Source organism: Macrotis lagotis, chromosome X, assembly GCF_037893015.1.
Source record: "Macrotis lagotis isolate mMagLag1 chromosome X, bilby.v1.9.chrom.fasta, whole genome shotgun sequence".
NCBI classification, from domain to species: Eukaryota; Metazoa; Chordata; class Mammalia; order Peramelemorphia; family Peramelidae; genus Macrotis; species Macrotis lagotis.
In genome coordinates this window covers 621,601,052-621,618,537 of record NC_133666.1, presented here as the reverse complement: position 1 = coordinate 621,618,537, position 17,486 = coordinate 621,601,052, and the positions used below count along the sequence as shown (strand labels likewise).

General features: G+C 37.3%; 1 protein-coding gene across 12 annotated transcripts in view; it reads left to right on the top strand.

Annotated features, from left to right (window-relative positions):
- The window catches only part of SPATC1 (spermatogenesis and centriole associated 1), a 139,255-nt gene extending 124,721 nt beyond the window's left edge, over positions 1-14,534 (top strand). For all 12 annotated transcript variants that reach the window (XM_074203128.1, XM_074203136.1, XM_074203133.1 and 9 more), the window contains one exon: positions 14,038-14,534. In XM_074203128.1, coding sequence (XP_074059229.1) covers positions 14,038-14,367 — 330 coding nt within the window. In that variant the 3' untranslated portion in view covers positions 14,368-14,534. The remainder of the gene's footprint in view (positions 1-14,037) is intronic.
- Positions 14,535-17,486: the final 2,952 nt, after the last annotated feature.

Below are 17,486 nucleotides of genomic sequence, written 5' to 3'. Positions count from 1 at the left end.
ATCTCAGACACTTGACTCTTACTAGCTGTGTGATCTTGGGCAAGTCATTTAAACCTGATTACCTCGCCTCCAGGGACATCTCCAGTCGTCCTGATTCATATATGACCACTGGATCCAGGTGACTCTAGAGGAAAAAATCTGGTGATTTAGCACAACACCCCCTCACTCAAATCCAATCCACATGCTTGTCGTGACACTACCTCCTTGATATTGTGGTCTTCTTCAAAAATAAAGGACAAAAACATTATCCTTAGCATGCTGAATATTTTTACCCACCCTCTAAAACCTAAATGAACTCAGCAAATATTTAATAAATATATAAATGTGTAAACACACACAAACCTACACACATATAATTAAACAGAATGCAATTTGAAGAAAAAGTGGTTACTGGGAGGATCAGGTGATGTTAGACAAATTACTTTAACTCTTGAGGTTTTATTTTTTATCTATAAATGGGGGGACTAAATAGCTAAATTTACTGCTATGATTCTATATTATTCTGTACGTAAAGGTAAAGTAGGACAACTAGGTAGCACAGAAGATAGAATGCCAGACCTGTAGAAAGGAAGACTCATCTTTCTGAATTCAAATCTGGCTTCAGACACTTACTAGCTTTTGTGACCCTGAGCAAGTCACTTAACCCTGCTTGTCTCATTATCCTCATATGTAAAATGAACTGGAGAAGAAACTAACAAACCATTTCAGTTTCTTTTCCAAGAAAACTTCCCATGGGATCATGAAGAGTCACTGAAAGCAATAACAACAAAAGGGAAACTGGCCACTAAGCCCAGTTCTTAAAAGCATGCCTAATGATACTGTTGCTCCCCATGAAAGAGGCTTGAAGTTTGTTTCTAAGAGAAAGTGATTATAATGATAGTTACTGGAAGTTCCTTGAAGGTAGTTTGGAGAATGTTTAGACCTTCTGTAACTGGTTTTAGTCTGTTAACCATGTGTTAAGGAGATACTTTCCCTCTCCATTATATAAATATTTATTTGTTTTCCAATTACATACAATAGTAGTTTCTCCCAATCTTTTTTTGCAAGATTTTGAGTTTTACAATTTTTTTCTCCCTGCCTCCCTTCCCTCCCCCTCCCTCCCCAAGAGAAAACAATTTGATATAGTCTTTACATTTGCATCCATGATAAGCATAGATCAAAATTGGATGTTTTGTGAGAGAAGAAATAACTCCAAAAGGAAGAAAGAAAATAATAAAGATAGCAAAATTATGTAATACATAAGAAAACTTTAAAAACAAAGATAATAAGCTTTAGTCTTCATTTAAATTCCACAGTTCCTGATCTGGATACAGATGTTATTCTCCAACACAAATCTCCCAAAATTGTACCTGATTGTAGCTCTGATGAAATGATTGACCAGCACCCCATGTTGTTGTTATGATGTACAGTGTTCTTTTGGTTCTGCCCATCTCACTCAGCATCAATTCATGCAAGTCTTTCTAGGTTTTTCTGAAATCCCATCCCTTATGATTTCCTATAGAATAATAATGTTCCATCACATATATATACCACAATTTGTTCAACCATTCCCAACTGATAGGTAATCTCTCAATTTGCAATTCTTTGCCCCTACAATCAGAGCTGCTATGAATATTTTTGTATATGTGGGATTTTTACCCTTTTTCATGGTTTCTTCAGGATACAGATCCAGTGGTGGTATTGCTGGATCAAAGGGTATGCACATTTTTGTAGACCTTTGGGCACAATTCCAAATTGCTCTCTGGAAAGGTTGGATCAGTTCACAATTCCACCAACATTATATTAGTGTCCCAGATTTCCCACATCCCCTCCAACATTGATCATTATCCTTTCTGATCATATTGACCAATCTGAGAGGTGTGAGGTGGTACCTCAGAGACATTTAATTTGTGTTTCTCTAATCAATAATGATTTGGAGCAATTTTTTTTTTAGGTTAAGTGGCCTGCCCAAGGCCACACAGCTAGGTAATTATTAAGTGATTGAGACTGGATTTGAACCCAGGTACTCCTGACTCCAGGGCCGGTGCTTTATCTACTATGCCACCTAGCCACCCCTGGAGCAATTTTTCATATGACTATTGATAGCTTTGGTTTCCTTGTCTGAGAATTGACTTTGCACATCTTTGCCCATTTGTCAATTGGGGAATGACTTGGTTTTTTATAAATTTGACTCAATTCTCTATATATTTTAGAAATGAGTCCTTTGTCAGAGACACTAGCTGCAAAAATTGTTTCCCAACTTACTACATTTCCACTACAGTGGTTTTGTTTGTGCCAAACCTTTTTAATTTAATCAAAATTATCCAGTTTGTTTTTTTATAATGTTCTCTATCTTTTCTTTGGTCATAAATTGCTCCCATTTCCATAGACCTGACAGATAAACTATTCCTTGTTTTCTTAATTTGCCTATAATATTGCCTTTTATGTCTACATCCTGCACCCATTTTGACCTTATTTTGGTTAAGAGTGTGAAACATTGAATTAATCTTAGTTTCTGCCATACTGTCTTCCAGTTTTCATGGTAGTTTTTATCTAAGAGTGAGTTCTTATACCAGAAGCTGAACTCTTGAGTTTATCAAACAGTAGATTACTATAATCCTTCCCTGCTGTCTCTCTGGAACATAATCTATTCCACTGATCCACCACTCCATTGCTTAGCCAGTACCTGACAGTTTTGATAATTAATGCTCTATAATATAATTTTAGATCTGGTATGGTTAGGTCATATTTTTTTTGCATTTTTTTTTCAGGAGGATACTTTTCACTTGGCTGGAGGTTCATTTAAACAGCCAAGAGAGAATGTGGAACTCAAAAATTTGAAAAAAATGTTAAAATTGCTTTTATATGTAATTTAGAAAAAATTATTAAACAACAACAAAAAAAAAAATAAAATGCTCTAGTCAAACATAGCAACACTCTTCTCTCCATGTGACTTCTTCCTGGATAACAGTATCTGGTTAGAGACAGGTCTTTCAGGTCCTCTCTCCATGGTTAATCTATTACTTCAGAATACAGGCCTTCAGTCTTTGCATTTGTATTTGCTCTTTTACTTTAAGTGGGAAAAAAGTTGAAGACTATATGACCTCATGAAGTTCAAAAAAGAAAGAGCCATAGAGGTTCTGAGTCCACATCAGCTTTTGCACCAGGCCATCACAGTGATGAACAAGGAGAAAAATTCAAGACCCATTCTATTCAAGATATGACTCATCTGGAATCCCTTATTTCATATGATATCCTGATCCTAATATAGTTATTCTACTTTTTGTCTTCAACCCCCACAGACTCCTCTACGTGACTTTTCAAGGAGAACCCGTGAACAATCTTTCAATTTACTTGTAACTTTTTTTCTGGTTTTCTTTATATTGAGATTGCCAACAGGAATATAACTCAGTTCTTCTAGAGACACAGCAGTTCATAGACTATTGGATGAACATTACATATTCATTGCCAATGACTAAATTAGTCTCTGCAGATGATCTAAAATCTGATTCTTAACACCTTCTGCCTCCTTTTGGCTCCTCCACTACCATTGCTGCAAAAGGGGAAATTTTCAAAACAGAGGACCTTTACTACCTTTGTCTAGTTCAAAGGGGTGGCTAGGTGGCACAGTGGATAAAGCAATGACTGTGGAGTCAGGAGAATCTGAGTTCAAATTCGACCTCAGACACTTAATTAGCTATATGACCCTAGACAAACTTCTTGACCTCTGTTTGCCTCAATCCACTAGAGAAGGAAATGATTAATCATTCAAGCATCTTTGCCAAGAAAATCCCATGAAGAATATAGTCCATAAGGTCCCCAAGAGTAGGATAGGACTGAACAGCAAAAGGCAAGGGAAATAGGATCACAAAGAATTGTACATGACTGAAATGACTCAACGACTACTTCAAGAGCTGCTGTTATCATCAAAAATCATCTGATGAGGATAGAGCACTGGCCCTGGAGTCAGAAGGATCTGAGTTCAAATCTGATCTCAGACATTTAATTATCTAACTGTGTGACCTTGGGCAAGTCACTTAACCCCATTACCTTAAATAAATAAAATTTTTAAAAAATCATCTGGTGGCCAACCTTGTGATAGGTTGGTGCTCTGACAGCAGACAGTCACTTTGCCCTTATCCAGTTTGGTAAAATTTGCTAGAATCAAAGGTCACTTCTACATCATTCTGAGAACAAGATTTTTATGACTTCCACCTGAGTCAAACATGCCAATATAAGTTTTATATGACTTTATGATTTATATAACAATAATTTTTTAACTGCTACTATAAAATAGACTATTTTGTGACTAAAAAATAGTACATTAAACTCATAATCTATTGGCTTTCCTCCTCCTCTTCTTTCCCTTGCCTTCCTCCTTTCCTATACCCCACCTCTCTCTTTGTCTACACTGTGACCTCCAATCTCTTGACCCCTCAGCTTTCTCTTAAACACTCTCCTCTTTTCCCCACTTGACCTCTTAGTTCAACTTACAATTTTCTTTCTTGAGTCCTCATCATATAGTCAGTTTGTACCCTATCAAATCCCAACCTTGAATCAGTTCCACCATTGACTATCTTCACTCCTATACATGTCTGATGAACTTAAGATAAAGAAACATTTGCAATCATTTTGACTGGATCCACTATAAATATATTACACAATTTCAACTGGGTTCTTATTGTTGCTAGGCAATCCTTCTGTCTTTCTCTTATTAACACATATATCCCATTCTCCACAAACGACCTTCAAAACTTTTTCAACTCTCTCAAACTTCTCATGACTCTGCTTCCTACCCTAAACTGAAATTTTTACAGAAAAAAAAAATTAAGGTTATTTTTTCAAGAGCTCTCTTCATTATCTCAGTCACTTAGATGCCTATACCACTATCTCCTCCTTCATCCCCATCTCACACAAAGAGAATGTCATTCTAGTTTTTGCCAAGGCAAACCCTTTACCCTCACAAGTGATCTCATTACATGCCATTTCTAACAGATTGGTTCCTCTGCCATTTCTCCCTGTCTACTGTAAACCTTAAAAATATAAAGTTAAAATAAAGTGACAGAAAAATATAGATTAGACATAAAGTTTATTCTTTAGGATTTACTGTAATCATATAGGTAGAAGTCATCTATATAAGATTACAACCTCAAGCAGAGGGAGACCAGGATACAGGAGCAAGAGGGTGGGGGTTATATACAAACAAGAATAAATAAGACATTAATCCCTAGAGGCCATTCTATTAGGTTGTACAAAATCTCATCAAAGAGTATCCTCATACAATGCTATCTTGTCTAATGGAGGATGGAGGACAAGGATGCATTCCATTCATCACAATAGCTAAGAAATCAACTTTTGACCAGGAATATAGTTTTGAAGAATTTATACTTTGGCACTACTTTTCCTAGTAGCTAAAAACATGACCATACATCCTCCATCTTGAAAAAAATCCTTAGGAGCAGCTAGGTGGCACAGTGGATAAAGCACTGGCCCTGGAGTCAGGAGTACCTGGGTTCAAATCTGGTCTCAGACACTTAATAATTACCTAGCTGTGTGGCCTTGGGCAAGCCACTTAACCCCATTGCTTAGCAAAAACCTAAAAAAAAAAAATCCTTCACTTGATCCTTTCATAAACTCTCTCATCCTAATCTACTTTATGTAACTAAACTCTTTGAAAAGGCTGTCTATAATAGGTGCCTCCACTTCCTTTATTCTCATTTTAACTCCCTAAAATCTAACTTCTGTCCTCATCATTCCATTGAAATTGCTTTCACCAAAATTTCAATGATTTTTCTAATCACCTAATTTAATGGCCTTTTCTCAACATTATTAATTTTTTACCTCTCTACAACCTTTTCTTCTGTATTCTTTCTGATCTCTAGGTTTTCAGAATACCACTCTCTCTTGTTTCTCCTCATACCTAAGAGGCCCCTCCTTGGTAAGTATGAGTGTATGAGTGTCTCCCAGGGGTCTATCCTAGACCCTTCTTCTCTCTCTCTCTCTCTCTCTCTCTCTCTCTCTCTCTCTCTCTCTCTCTCTCTCTCCATATATATGACTTTCAGACATCTTGAACTGGATGTCCAGTGGACATCTTAAACTCATTATGTCCAAAATTAGTCACGAAATTTTCCCCTGAATCCTCCTTTTCTCTCTATTACCATCATGGGCAGCAGTGGCATCCCAGTCCCCCCAGCTTGCAGCCTAGAGGACATCCTAAATTCCTCATTTTTTGCTCATTTTTATAGTCAGTCTGTTGTTTAGACTTGTCACTTTCACCTTAGCACCACTTCTTGAACATGCCCTCTTTTCTTCTCTGATATAACTACCACTTGGAACAAACTCTCATTACCTCATGCTTGAGACATTGTGATAGCCGCTGCCGAGTACCTTCAAGTCTCTCCCTACTCCAGTCTATTCTCCATTAAGTCACCAAAATGATTTCCCTTAAGTACAAGTCCAAACTTTCCAGTTTTCTCACATTTTATGTTTTCCCTCATATACTATCATCTAGTAACACTGGTTTCCTTGCTCTATCTAGAATTAGACACTATAACTGTCATTTTGGGGCATTTTCATCGCTGACCTCTTGCCTAAAATTTTTTTCCTCTTCAGTTCTGCCTACTGCCTTCAAGACAGCTAAAATCTGACCTTCCACAGGAAACTTTTTCCAATCTCTTTTAATTCTTTTGCCTTTCTTCCTTCTCTCTCTCTCTCTCTCTCTCTCTCTCTCTATATATATATATATATATATATATATATATATATATATATATATATATATATTTGTATGTTACCTCCTCCATTAGATTGTGAGCTCCTCAAGGACAGGGATTGTCTTTCGCCTTTCTTTGTATCCCCCAGAACAACATAGATAATTCAGTTACATAATAGACATTTAAATACTTGTTAACCAGCTAACTAAATCATCTACCTCTACTCACTTACTTTCTCATTCTTATAAAAAACATATGAGATTAGGCTACACATATATCAGATGATTTTCTACAGCTGACTGTTTCTTTTTGTTTATTTTTTTCAGCTGACTGTTTCTTAACAGTCATATAATTATAGTGAATATCATAGAGGATATGAGATACAAGGTGCGCTAATTACCAAAGGGGAGAAAATTGGATTCCGTATAATAAAAAACCTTAAAGACTTTCTCCTACAAGGTATCTCCTATCCATATGTTAAAATTATACAAGATTCTTGATGAGATAAGAATAAAATCATTTTAATAATTCCATGATTATCAATATCAAATTAATTATAGAGCAGGAAGATATGCCATCAGAGGTGTTTGTCACTATCCTGTGGGGGGATGCCTTTTTTAGAGTCCAAATGGAATGTGAATGTAAATTGCCCCAGAAATTCCATTTTGTAAGTAACTTATCAATTGCATTAAATCCCCAAATATCAATGAGATAATTATCCAACAGAGAATCTGAACAGAAAAAAATCAATTGAATAATCAAAACTGAAAATTTCAAAGAGTTTGGCTTTAATAAAAGATAGAATTGGGTTAAAATTCATATATTTATTGTTCATCTAGGTCTGTAATCATGCATGAAAGGAAGCTCAATGGGACTGAACTCACAGAGGCTTTTTTAGAAAGCATAGTTATAAATCTTTCATTCTTATTTTATTTTTTAAAATATTTTATTTTTCTCCAATTACATGTTAAAACAATTTACTAACATTTGGATTTTAAGTGTTGAGTGCCAAATTCTATCCTTCCTTCTTCCTTTCTTCTTGAGATAGTAAATAATCTTTTATAGGTTATCAATCTGCAATCATGTAAAACATTTCCATATTAGTCATTTTGTATCAGAAGATTTGAAGGAAGGGAGGGGAAAAGGAGGAAGAGGGGAAAAAGAAGAGGAAAAACAGCATGTTTCAGTCTGTATTCAGACAATATTAGTCCTTCTCCGTTGGCAGATAGCATGCTTCATCATGGATCCTTTGGAACTATCTTAGATAATTGTATTGCTGAGAATAGTAAGTCATTCAGAATTCTTCATTGTTCAATATTGCTTTCACACTGTACAATATTCTTCTGGTTCTGCTCACTTCACTTTGCAACTGTTCAGGTAAGTTTTCTCAGGGTTTTTTTCTAAAATCATCCTGCTTGTCATTTCTTATAGCATAATAATATTCCAACACAATCATAGAACGCAACTTATTCAGTCATTCCCCAATTGATAGACACCCCCTCAATTTCCAATTCTTTGCATTACAACAAAAAAGAGTTGTACATTTTTGTACAAAAACATGCTTTTACCTTTTAAAAAAATCTCTCTGAGATACAGACCTAGCAGTGGTAGACAATAGGAATTCTTTAGTAACCCATATCTGTTCTACAGCACTTTTTCATCTTTCACTTAAATAGTATCGTAATTAGTCTCCCTGCATCTAGCATTTCTCCTCTCCAATGATATTTGTAAAGATAGTTGTGTTCTGTTTAAACAACCATCTCTCTGGGGAGAAATATATGTAGAATGCAATTCTGTTTAATTTGCATCTTTAACATTTTCCTCAAAACTTTCTTAAGCCTTGGCAATCAGATAAGAAACTAATAAACCAAGTCATGATTTGCTAATTTCCAAGGTTTAAAAGTCCCCTGCATAGCCCTACCTAAAATATAACAGGATACTGCCCTACTCAAGGAGCTTTCATGACTTTTCCATTGCCCAGTGGAATAGAAAACAAAAATAACTTTGTTTGGTATTTAAAATTCTTCTTAACCTCTATTTTCAAGATGAACACATTTTTTCCCTCTTTTATACTCTGAGGTTATCCTTCATCCTTGATGAATACCATTTTAGGGAGGTGATGAAATGACAAGCACGTGAATTGGGTTTGAGTGGGGAGGTAGGGGGGGTGGTTCTGTGTTAAGTCACCAGTCTCATTTTCTCCTCTGAAACCATCTGGTTCCACAGGCCAGATATGGATCAAGATGACTAGAGATGGCCCTGAATACCAGGCAATTAGGATCAAGTGATTTGCCCAAGGTCACACAGATGGTTTAGTGTCAAGTGTCTGAAGTCAGATTTGAACTCAGGCCTCCTGACTCTAGAATTGCTCTATCCATAGCACTTAGGCAGTGGAGAAAGCACTGGCCTTGGAGTTAGGAGAACTGGAATTCGAATCCAACTTCAGACTCTTGCTGCTTACTAATTGTGTGACCTTGACAAGTCATTTAAGCCTGATTGCCCCGTATCTAGAGCCGTCTCCAGTCCTGCCACTGGAGGAGAAAGTGAGGCTAGTGATCTAGCACATCACCCCCTCACATAAATCCAATTCAAGTGCAAGTCATGGGAACACGTCCCTGATGTCATGATCTCCTTTGAAAATGAAGGAAAAACATTATCTGGTCAATGGACCCAGATGACCCTGGAGGAAAAAGTGAGGTTAGTGACAGTGCAAGCACCACCTCACTCAAATTCAAATCACATATGCTTATCGTGGCACCTCCCCTAATGTCACAATCTTCTTCAAAAATGAATGACAGGGTGGCTAGGTGGTGCAGTGGATAGAGCACCCTCCCTGGAGTCAGGAGTACCTGAGTTCAAATCCGACCTCAGACACTTAATAATGACCCAGCTGTGTGGCCTTGGGCAAGCCACTTAACCCCATTGCCTTGCAAAAAAAACTAAAAAAAAAATGAAGGACAAATATCATCATCCACGGCACCACTTAGCTGCCAGTCAAACTGACCAACTTCCTAAAGGTCCCAACCCAAGCCTCACGTGGTCATTGTCAGTAGGATCTTCCCCTAGCAGATAATTTTTTTTTTCTGACTAGGTAAAAGAAGTCATTCTTTGCCTCATTTCTTACTAGCCTTAATCACTGAATGGTCATTGCCTCAGTCCAACTGACACCTGGGAAAGACTTTGACTTAAAATGACCAAAGTCTCTCACTACATCCAGGGCCATCTCCAGTCATTTTTGTCAAGTTTTCTTTAAATTTGCTTTTCTTTTTATTACTCTTCTCCTTTATGAGGCAATTTATGTAAGATGGTACAAAAGAATTTATATTCCTTTTTCTTAGATTTTTTCAAGGCAAATGGGATTAAGTGGCTTGCCCAAGACCACACAGCTGGGTCATTATTACGTGTCTGAGGTCGGATTTGAACTCAGGTACTCCTGACTCCAGGGCCGGTGCTTTATCCATTATGCCACCTAGCTGCCCCTTGAATTTATATTCTTAACCACCATTGACTTGACCACCATATTTCTATGGTTGTCAAGGAGATAGTTATCTAATGAAGCCATTTCTAAACTGTTTTTGTCCCATTTTATGGCAATTTATTTATATAAGTTAAGTTTTTATAAGAAATTGTTAGAATCTGTTTCAAGTTTTTTTCTTCCATTCATTTCTCATTTTTGGTATTATCAACTTGTTTAAATAGATCAGGCTGGAATAGTTTTACTCACATGTCATATATTATCTTTTCCTTTATTATTCTAATTTTGTATTCATTTTAATCTTTGATGTAACAAATTAGTGATCTGACCATACACAGAAAGCTCATTTAGTAATACAATCCCCAAAGCAATAATGAGTCATTTCTGATTTTGAAATTTAATCAATTTTTGTTATATTAATTGTAATTTCTATATCTAACATTTTCCTTTCTCCAAGGTGATATTCTAGGTTTAATAGATGTATCTTTGTTGTCATCTATACCAAACTTTTAACGTCTCTCCATTTTTTAAATACTGAATATTTCTTTTGTATTTTTGGTTTTGCTTGAGTTCTTTTTGAAAGCGGTTGCCTATCTTCCCCTATGTTTCCCTTTCTTTGAATTCTATTTTCAAGAAGGATTTTTTGTACATACTTATTATAAGCATTGCAATATGATCAAATGTCCATTTTAATATATTTCTAGTTAACCTTTGCACACACAATAAAGTTAACCCCACCAACTTTTTTTATTCACTTTTCCAGAGAGAAATGTGAATCATACATTTTTAGCTGTCTCTTCCCTCCATCTTCAGATTTCAATGATAATAAAAATATCAAAACTGACCATTTAATTCCTCCTGTAATATTTTCATTTGTTGGTCGATGGTCAAGGTACTTACATGTAATGCATTAACAATTAAGTTAATGTTTATAGATGACCATAAAATTAATTCTTGACTACCCTCTACCCCTTTTTCTCCCACACTTCCATTAGAAAGGTGCTCAAAAGACTGTGGGTCATTTAGTATTTTTCTTTGTTTTGTGATTTCCTATAGTCAAAAAGTTCATGGGTCTCTCCATATCTAGCTAAACTAAATCTCAGAGAGCAGGCATGGTCTGTTGCCAGAACCATTCTCAAAACCTTTGCAGCACAGTAGAAACTTTCAGAGCTATCTCTCTGTTGATTAAGGCCTTCAAAAATTTAGAATCATCTTAAAATTATACTGAAGCATTGGAGTAGGAAAAACACTTTGGTTCTAGTTATGTAACTATTTTTCTAGCTACTTGACAATACCATCATCAGGCCCATATCTATCTCATCTAGAAAAACATGAAAGACTTTATTAAGTGTCTACACTGTATCTATGGTATTCCTCTGAATAAGTCAAATAATCTAATTGGAAATGGAAATGGTTAGTCTGATTCATTCTTGAAGAAGTTACTCTGAACATTAGCAATAATCCTTTTCTAAATGCTCACAACTCATGTCTTTGATGATATATTCTAGAATTTTGCCAAAAAGTGAAATCAAGATCTTTGGACTAGAGAGAATATCTTTTTCATTAACTGGGACATTTGTAACTTTCCAGAACCACAGCACCTCTCTTTTCTCCAGAATTTTTTCAAAGTTCATCAATAGTGACTCAGCAATTTGAAAAGGTCCTCAACAACCAACTCATTTGACTCATGCCTATAAGGGAGTCCCTATTATAATATACTTAACAACCTATCATTTGGCCTCTATTTGAAGACTTTAGTGAGACACAACCTACCACCTCCTGAAGTCACACATCTCCCTTTGGAATAGCTCTCAGTGTTGCAAAATTTTTCCTTATATTAATCTTAAATTTGTTAGCATTCACCCATTGCTTTTCATTCAACCCTTCTGAGAGAAAAAGGAAAAAGTCAAATTCTCTTTTTATATGATGTCTTTTAAATACCTAAAGACATTTGCCTCACTCTTTAGTCTTATTCTCTTTTATGTGTCTGTGCTGAAAAGGGAAAATAGTCTTAAATTTTTGTCTTCAAATCCCATTTCTGCCTCTGACAGCTACACCCTGTGTGAAAAGGGGCAGGTGATTCAACTTTTAATCCACAAAATGGGGCTAATTAGAACCTAGAGTTCTACACTTCACAAAGTTGTTATTAGATCTAATGAGAGGAAATGTATGAAGTTTTCCAAAACTTTAAGTCAATTCATCTGAGCCTGGTACCTGAGATTCTTTAAGGGTGGCTAGTTGTTTTCTCGCTGTCTCTTTCGTTACTTTGGGTTTCATTTTTGTTCTGACCTTCCCAATCCAAAGATCATCTTTTTCTAATAGGGAAAAGAGAAAGATGAGCTGAATAATTATGCTTTTTCTCCCTGAACAATTATTGTAGTTCCATCCATCCAAAACCAGTGTCCTTATTGCTTTCATTGTTGAAGCTCTTGCCCCTAATCTGTTGTTTCTTGTCCTTCATTCTCAGAGGACCATGAGGTCAGGGAGGTGATGCTTGCCCATTGTCTGAAGCTTCTAGCACTGCCTTTACTTATTCTGAATGTAAACATTCTTGACACTCTTCTCATGCCACTCACTTGCTTTGTTCCTTAGTTCCTTAGCTTTCCTTACTTCCATCGCCCTTTATTATTCTTGTTTGTCCTTCATTTTTGAAGATCTCAACAACAGAAATGATGCCATGACAAGCAAGTGCATTGAATTTAAGTGAGGGGGAGTTGTGCTAAGTCACCAGCCTCATTTTCTCCTCCAGCACCATCTAGGTCCAGTGGCCAGATATGAATAGGATGACTGGAGATGGTCCTGGATGAGAGGCAATCAGGGTTAAGTGACTTGCCCAAGGTCACCCAGCTAGTAAGTGTCTGAGGTTGGATTTGAACTCAGGTCCTTTTGACTTCAGGGCTGGTATTCTATCCACTGTGGCACTTAGCTGCCCTAAGTCCATTTTTGGTACAAATCTTTTAAGAACCTAAGGAGTTGCACAGTTCCTTGTGTATCCACATTGGTCTGCTTAAATCATTTCCCCTCCTCTTCCTCTTCACAATCTATTGTGTTATCAGAATTTCATTCTTGAGGGCATTCTAACTTTTGGGCTAACTTCTCTTGGAGAATTGTGAGCTATAGGATCCAACCTATATTTCTCTGAATTTTTGGAAACCCACTATCTCAAAATTGAAAGTGGGCAGCAGATTAGGACTGACTTTATCCTCTGCATAAATAACATACTCTGCAGAATAGTTATAGCCTCCCATGGTCCCCATCATTTCTACTTCAGCAACTCCTAAATCATTAGAATCAGGTTCAGAATTACAACTTGCCTCATCTCTTCCTCCACTTCTGGAATTTCCTTTACTGAGTCCACCTCAAGGTCACAGCATTAACCTGGAGTGCCTTCCCTATCTAACCCTCAAGGCAAGATCCTTGACCATCTTCTCCCTCTTTACTGTCTCCATGCTTTTCAACCAAGAATATTGCTCAGAGAGGCAAGAGGGGGAAAAAAAAAGTCTGTCACCTCACTTAAGTGAGGAAATCTATGGGACTATTGATCTTTCTAAACATAACTATTTTAGACTTATCTATGCTTCCTTCAAATTGAATTCTTTATTCTTTAAGTTGAAGGAACACCCCTACTCTAACACTTCCTTCTGCCATAGTAGAATCTAATCTTTTAGGTTTCCCTGTTCCCACAGACCCCCTCCAGTCAGATTTAATGATTGGAGACACAGAAATGTGTTTTTGATGTCCCTCCCCTCAGATTTCCTTAACCTACCATTCCTTTCTCTCCTCCCAGACCTCCCTCTTCCCCTTCCCTCTCAGGGTCCTCCAGATAGCACCCCTCTGAAGCTTCCTCCTTACCTCCTCCTCTTCCCCCAGGCCTCCCTGAATACTTCAAATCAAAAGTTGGATGAAGAACTGTGCCAGACTCTCACTCAACGTTATGTGGCCATCATGAATCGGTTGCAGAGTCTGGGCTACAATTGGCAGGTTCATCCAGGGCTGACAGAGCAATTGGTTAATGCCTATGGTATCCTGAGGGAACGGCCTGAGCTGGCAGGCTCTGAAGGTGGAAATTATACCATGGACTTCCTCCAGAGGGTGGTCATGGAGACAGTGCCCCCCAGCATACTCAATGATGCCCTGCTTCTTCTCAGCTGCCTCAACCAACTCTCCCAAGATGATGGCAAACCTATGTTCATCTGGTGACTGAGATCTGCTAAGCATCAAAAGCTGGTACCAGCTTCATCCTCATACTGGTGAACTGCCCTGGACACCTTACCAGGGGCAAGACTCCCCCACCCCTGCCTTCCCTCTGACCCCCGAGGTCCCCACACACCAAGCAAAGCTTATTAAAGCTATTAATTGCTAGACAAGTTTTCAGTACTCCTGGGTTTTGGGTACACAAATTTGAATTAGTGACAGGTAAACAGGGCACTGATAGATTACTATCCAGTCTTCTCAGGATTTGACAATGGGATTGACTTCCGTGTCTGAAAGCTTTGCCAAAGTTTTCTTTAGGCCTAGCTAAACCCTGAGAAGTCCAAGGCTTAGGGTATGTTGGCAAGATGGGGAAGAGAGGAAATTTTGGGGTGCCTTTGGGTGAGTCACCAAAGTATTTGTTTCTTCAGTCAAAGGATAAAACAATCCATCTATCCTCTTCTCCCCTCCACCTTTCTCTTGCTCTAAGTCCCTGTTATCTTCCACAGCTCTCTAAGAATAAATATTTACCCACTACTTTTAGTCACTCCTATGATCCACATTTCTATGTGATAGAGATATTCAGTCTAAGTAGGCTGTAGTGGAATGTTAAAGCTGAGAATTAGAGTAGTTCCCTTTCCAGTTTCTTCCAAACTAAACCAGACCCTTAAAAGGCTTGACAAAAGAATCAGGGTCCAGATGGGCTTCTTCAAATGTTCTGCCGTTTGGGGAATTTATTAATTAGGTTAGGTCCAGAGCAGCTCTAGGTTCACTTAAACCATTAATCCCACAAAACCATATCAGATAAACCCTCCTAAGCCAGAGGATTGACTTTCCCTCCCCCAGATGACTGAAGCAGGTGAATGGTCGGTTCAATTTAGAAGCATTAATTATTCTTGGAGGGTTTTCCTCTGGGAAACAAAAAAATGAGAGAGAGAGCAATTGAGTCACTATTAGGAGATCTTAGAGGATCATATGGCCAGAGGTGAAAAGCATTTTTTTAAGGACTATCTCATTCTATCCCTTCTTTTTTTAATAGAGATTAATCCAGAGACTGAGTGAATTTAAGTGATCTGTCCAAAGAAGTAGCAGGCAGAGTTTTGAATTTCAGTCCTACAGCTTCTAAATTCAGTGCTCTTTCCACTCTCTTGTGTTGTCTAAACTTTTCTGGGGAGAGATTAAGTCATTTACAATGAGGGCTTCTAGGAAGAAGTGACATTCAAGCTGAATCCTAAGGATGAACAGGATATAAAAATGCAGAGATGAAAAGTAGGTCATTCAGAACAGAAGGAAAGTGCATTTTCTGTACAAAAGCATAAGAAATTTGGCAAGAGCTGGGACTGTAGAAAGGATTACCCAATATGGAGCTCTTCATTAAATGTAGAGGAAATATAATTAGAAATTCAGATGTACCAGATTGTATGGACCTTGAATAAAAAATGTGGATTCTATTCAGTAGGCAATAGGGAATCATTACTGGGTTTTGAGAAGTGAATTTGGTGGCCTGTGGAAGTTGAATTGAAAAAGAAGAGATTGATTAAGTTATGTGAGGAAAGGAGAATAAATGTATCCTTTCAGGATCTGATTGAAATTTTGAATACAGAATTTTTACCTATTGTATTTCCTAGAGTCTAGGGCCTAGACAAGAGTATCACTTTTCACTTTTCTTTCTTTTCTCTGTCCACATCTCTCTGTCTCTATGTCTCTCTCTTCCCCTTCCCCTTTTCTTCGAGGGAAGTCATAAAGGATGATAGTAACAATGGAAAAAGAACCAGGTGTGCAGAGAACTGATTTGAGCTTCAGTTTTGAACATTACTGTGATTTTGGTGAAAGTTGGCTTTTTCTAAGCTTTACTTTATCTTCGAATTGAGGAAAAAAATTATCCATGTAACATCCATTTCATTAAGTTGAAAAACATATTCTATTGCAAATTTCTATTACTTGGTAAATTAGTGAGCTGAAGAACTAGACTTTAAAATCTGATTTCCTAACTTGAAGAGAGCATCTGATACTTGTGGATTGACAGGTTTTCTATTGCACTTTGAACTTTATTAGAAACAGAGAATTTCTCCATTGTCCTTCTATAGTCTTGAGGGTAGGGATGAAATATCACTTGAGGGAAAGCAGAAGATAGACTCACCACCACCTGTGAAATTTAGATTTCAGTTTGACAAAGAATATTCTGGATTTGGGAAAGAATGGAATTAAGCAGTGGAACCATCCAAGCCCTACTTGAGTTTCAAAGAATCACAGTAGACCTTTTCTTTTAAAACAGATTAGTTAATTGGTGGAGATGTGGAAGAATTTTTTTAAACACTTTCAGTAACTTTTTATTTTTGAGTTAATTTCCCCCTCCCCCCTTCCCCAATAAATCAAAATGACTATGAGGGAGAGGTGAGCTGCAGAGAATTGTAAGCTCAATGATGACAGTACTATGATACCACCTTCCTGACCACTACAGAGTGAGCTTCTTCAGCAGATCCCCCAGGCCTCATCACTTCATGGCTAAAGCAAATAGATAAGGTCCTTTTCTGTGGACTTGGATTGGGATCTTTCATAGCAATAATATGCCTTTACTTGGATTCTGGAGGTAGGAATGAAGAGAGGACAGAAGAGTTATTCTAGAGTTTTAAAAAACAAAACTTGGAAAACAATAAATATGTGAAGTGAAGGAAAAAGAGCAGTCTTATTGACCAATAGGTAGTCAAAGGCAGTTGTTTGGTTTTGAACTTGTTGAGGAAACTCTGAAATAGAAATGTTCAACAGGCATTTTTAAATTTAGGACTAGAGTTCAGCACTAAACATTTGGGAGTCCTTTGCATTAATGCCCAATTGCAGAGGATGTGAAGCTAGATCTCTGTAAGGGAATAAGCAAAACCAAGTGATCTCTTCAGTTCCCTCCAAATGGCTATGATCTTTGTTTGAAACTCCAATAGCCCTTCACTTATTCATCTTTTATAACCCTTCTCACAGTGTGCTGCCCCTCAAGTCTGTTTGTAGCGTTGTTTGTTATTTTTTGGTTTTTGTACAACAAGGGGGTTAAATGACTTGCCCAAGGTCACACGTCCTCCTGAATCCAGGGCCTATCCTCTATCCACTGTACCACTCTACACTTGTCATTTCTTATA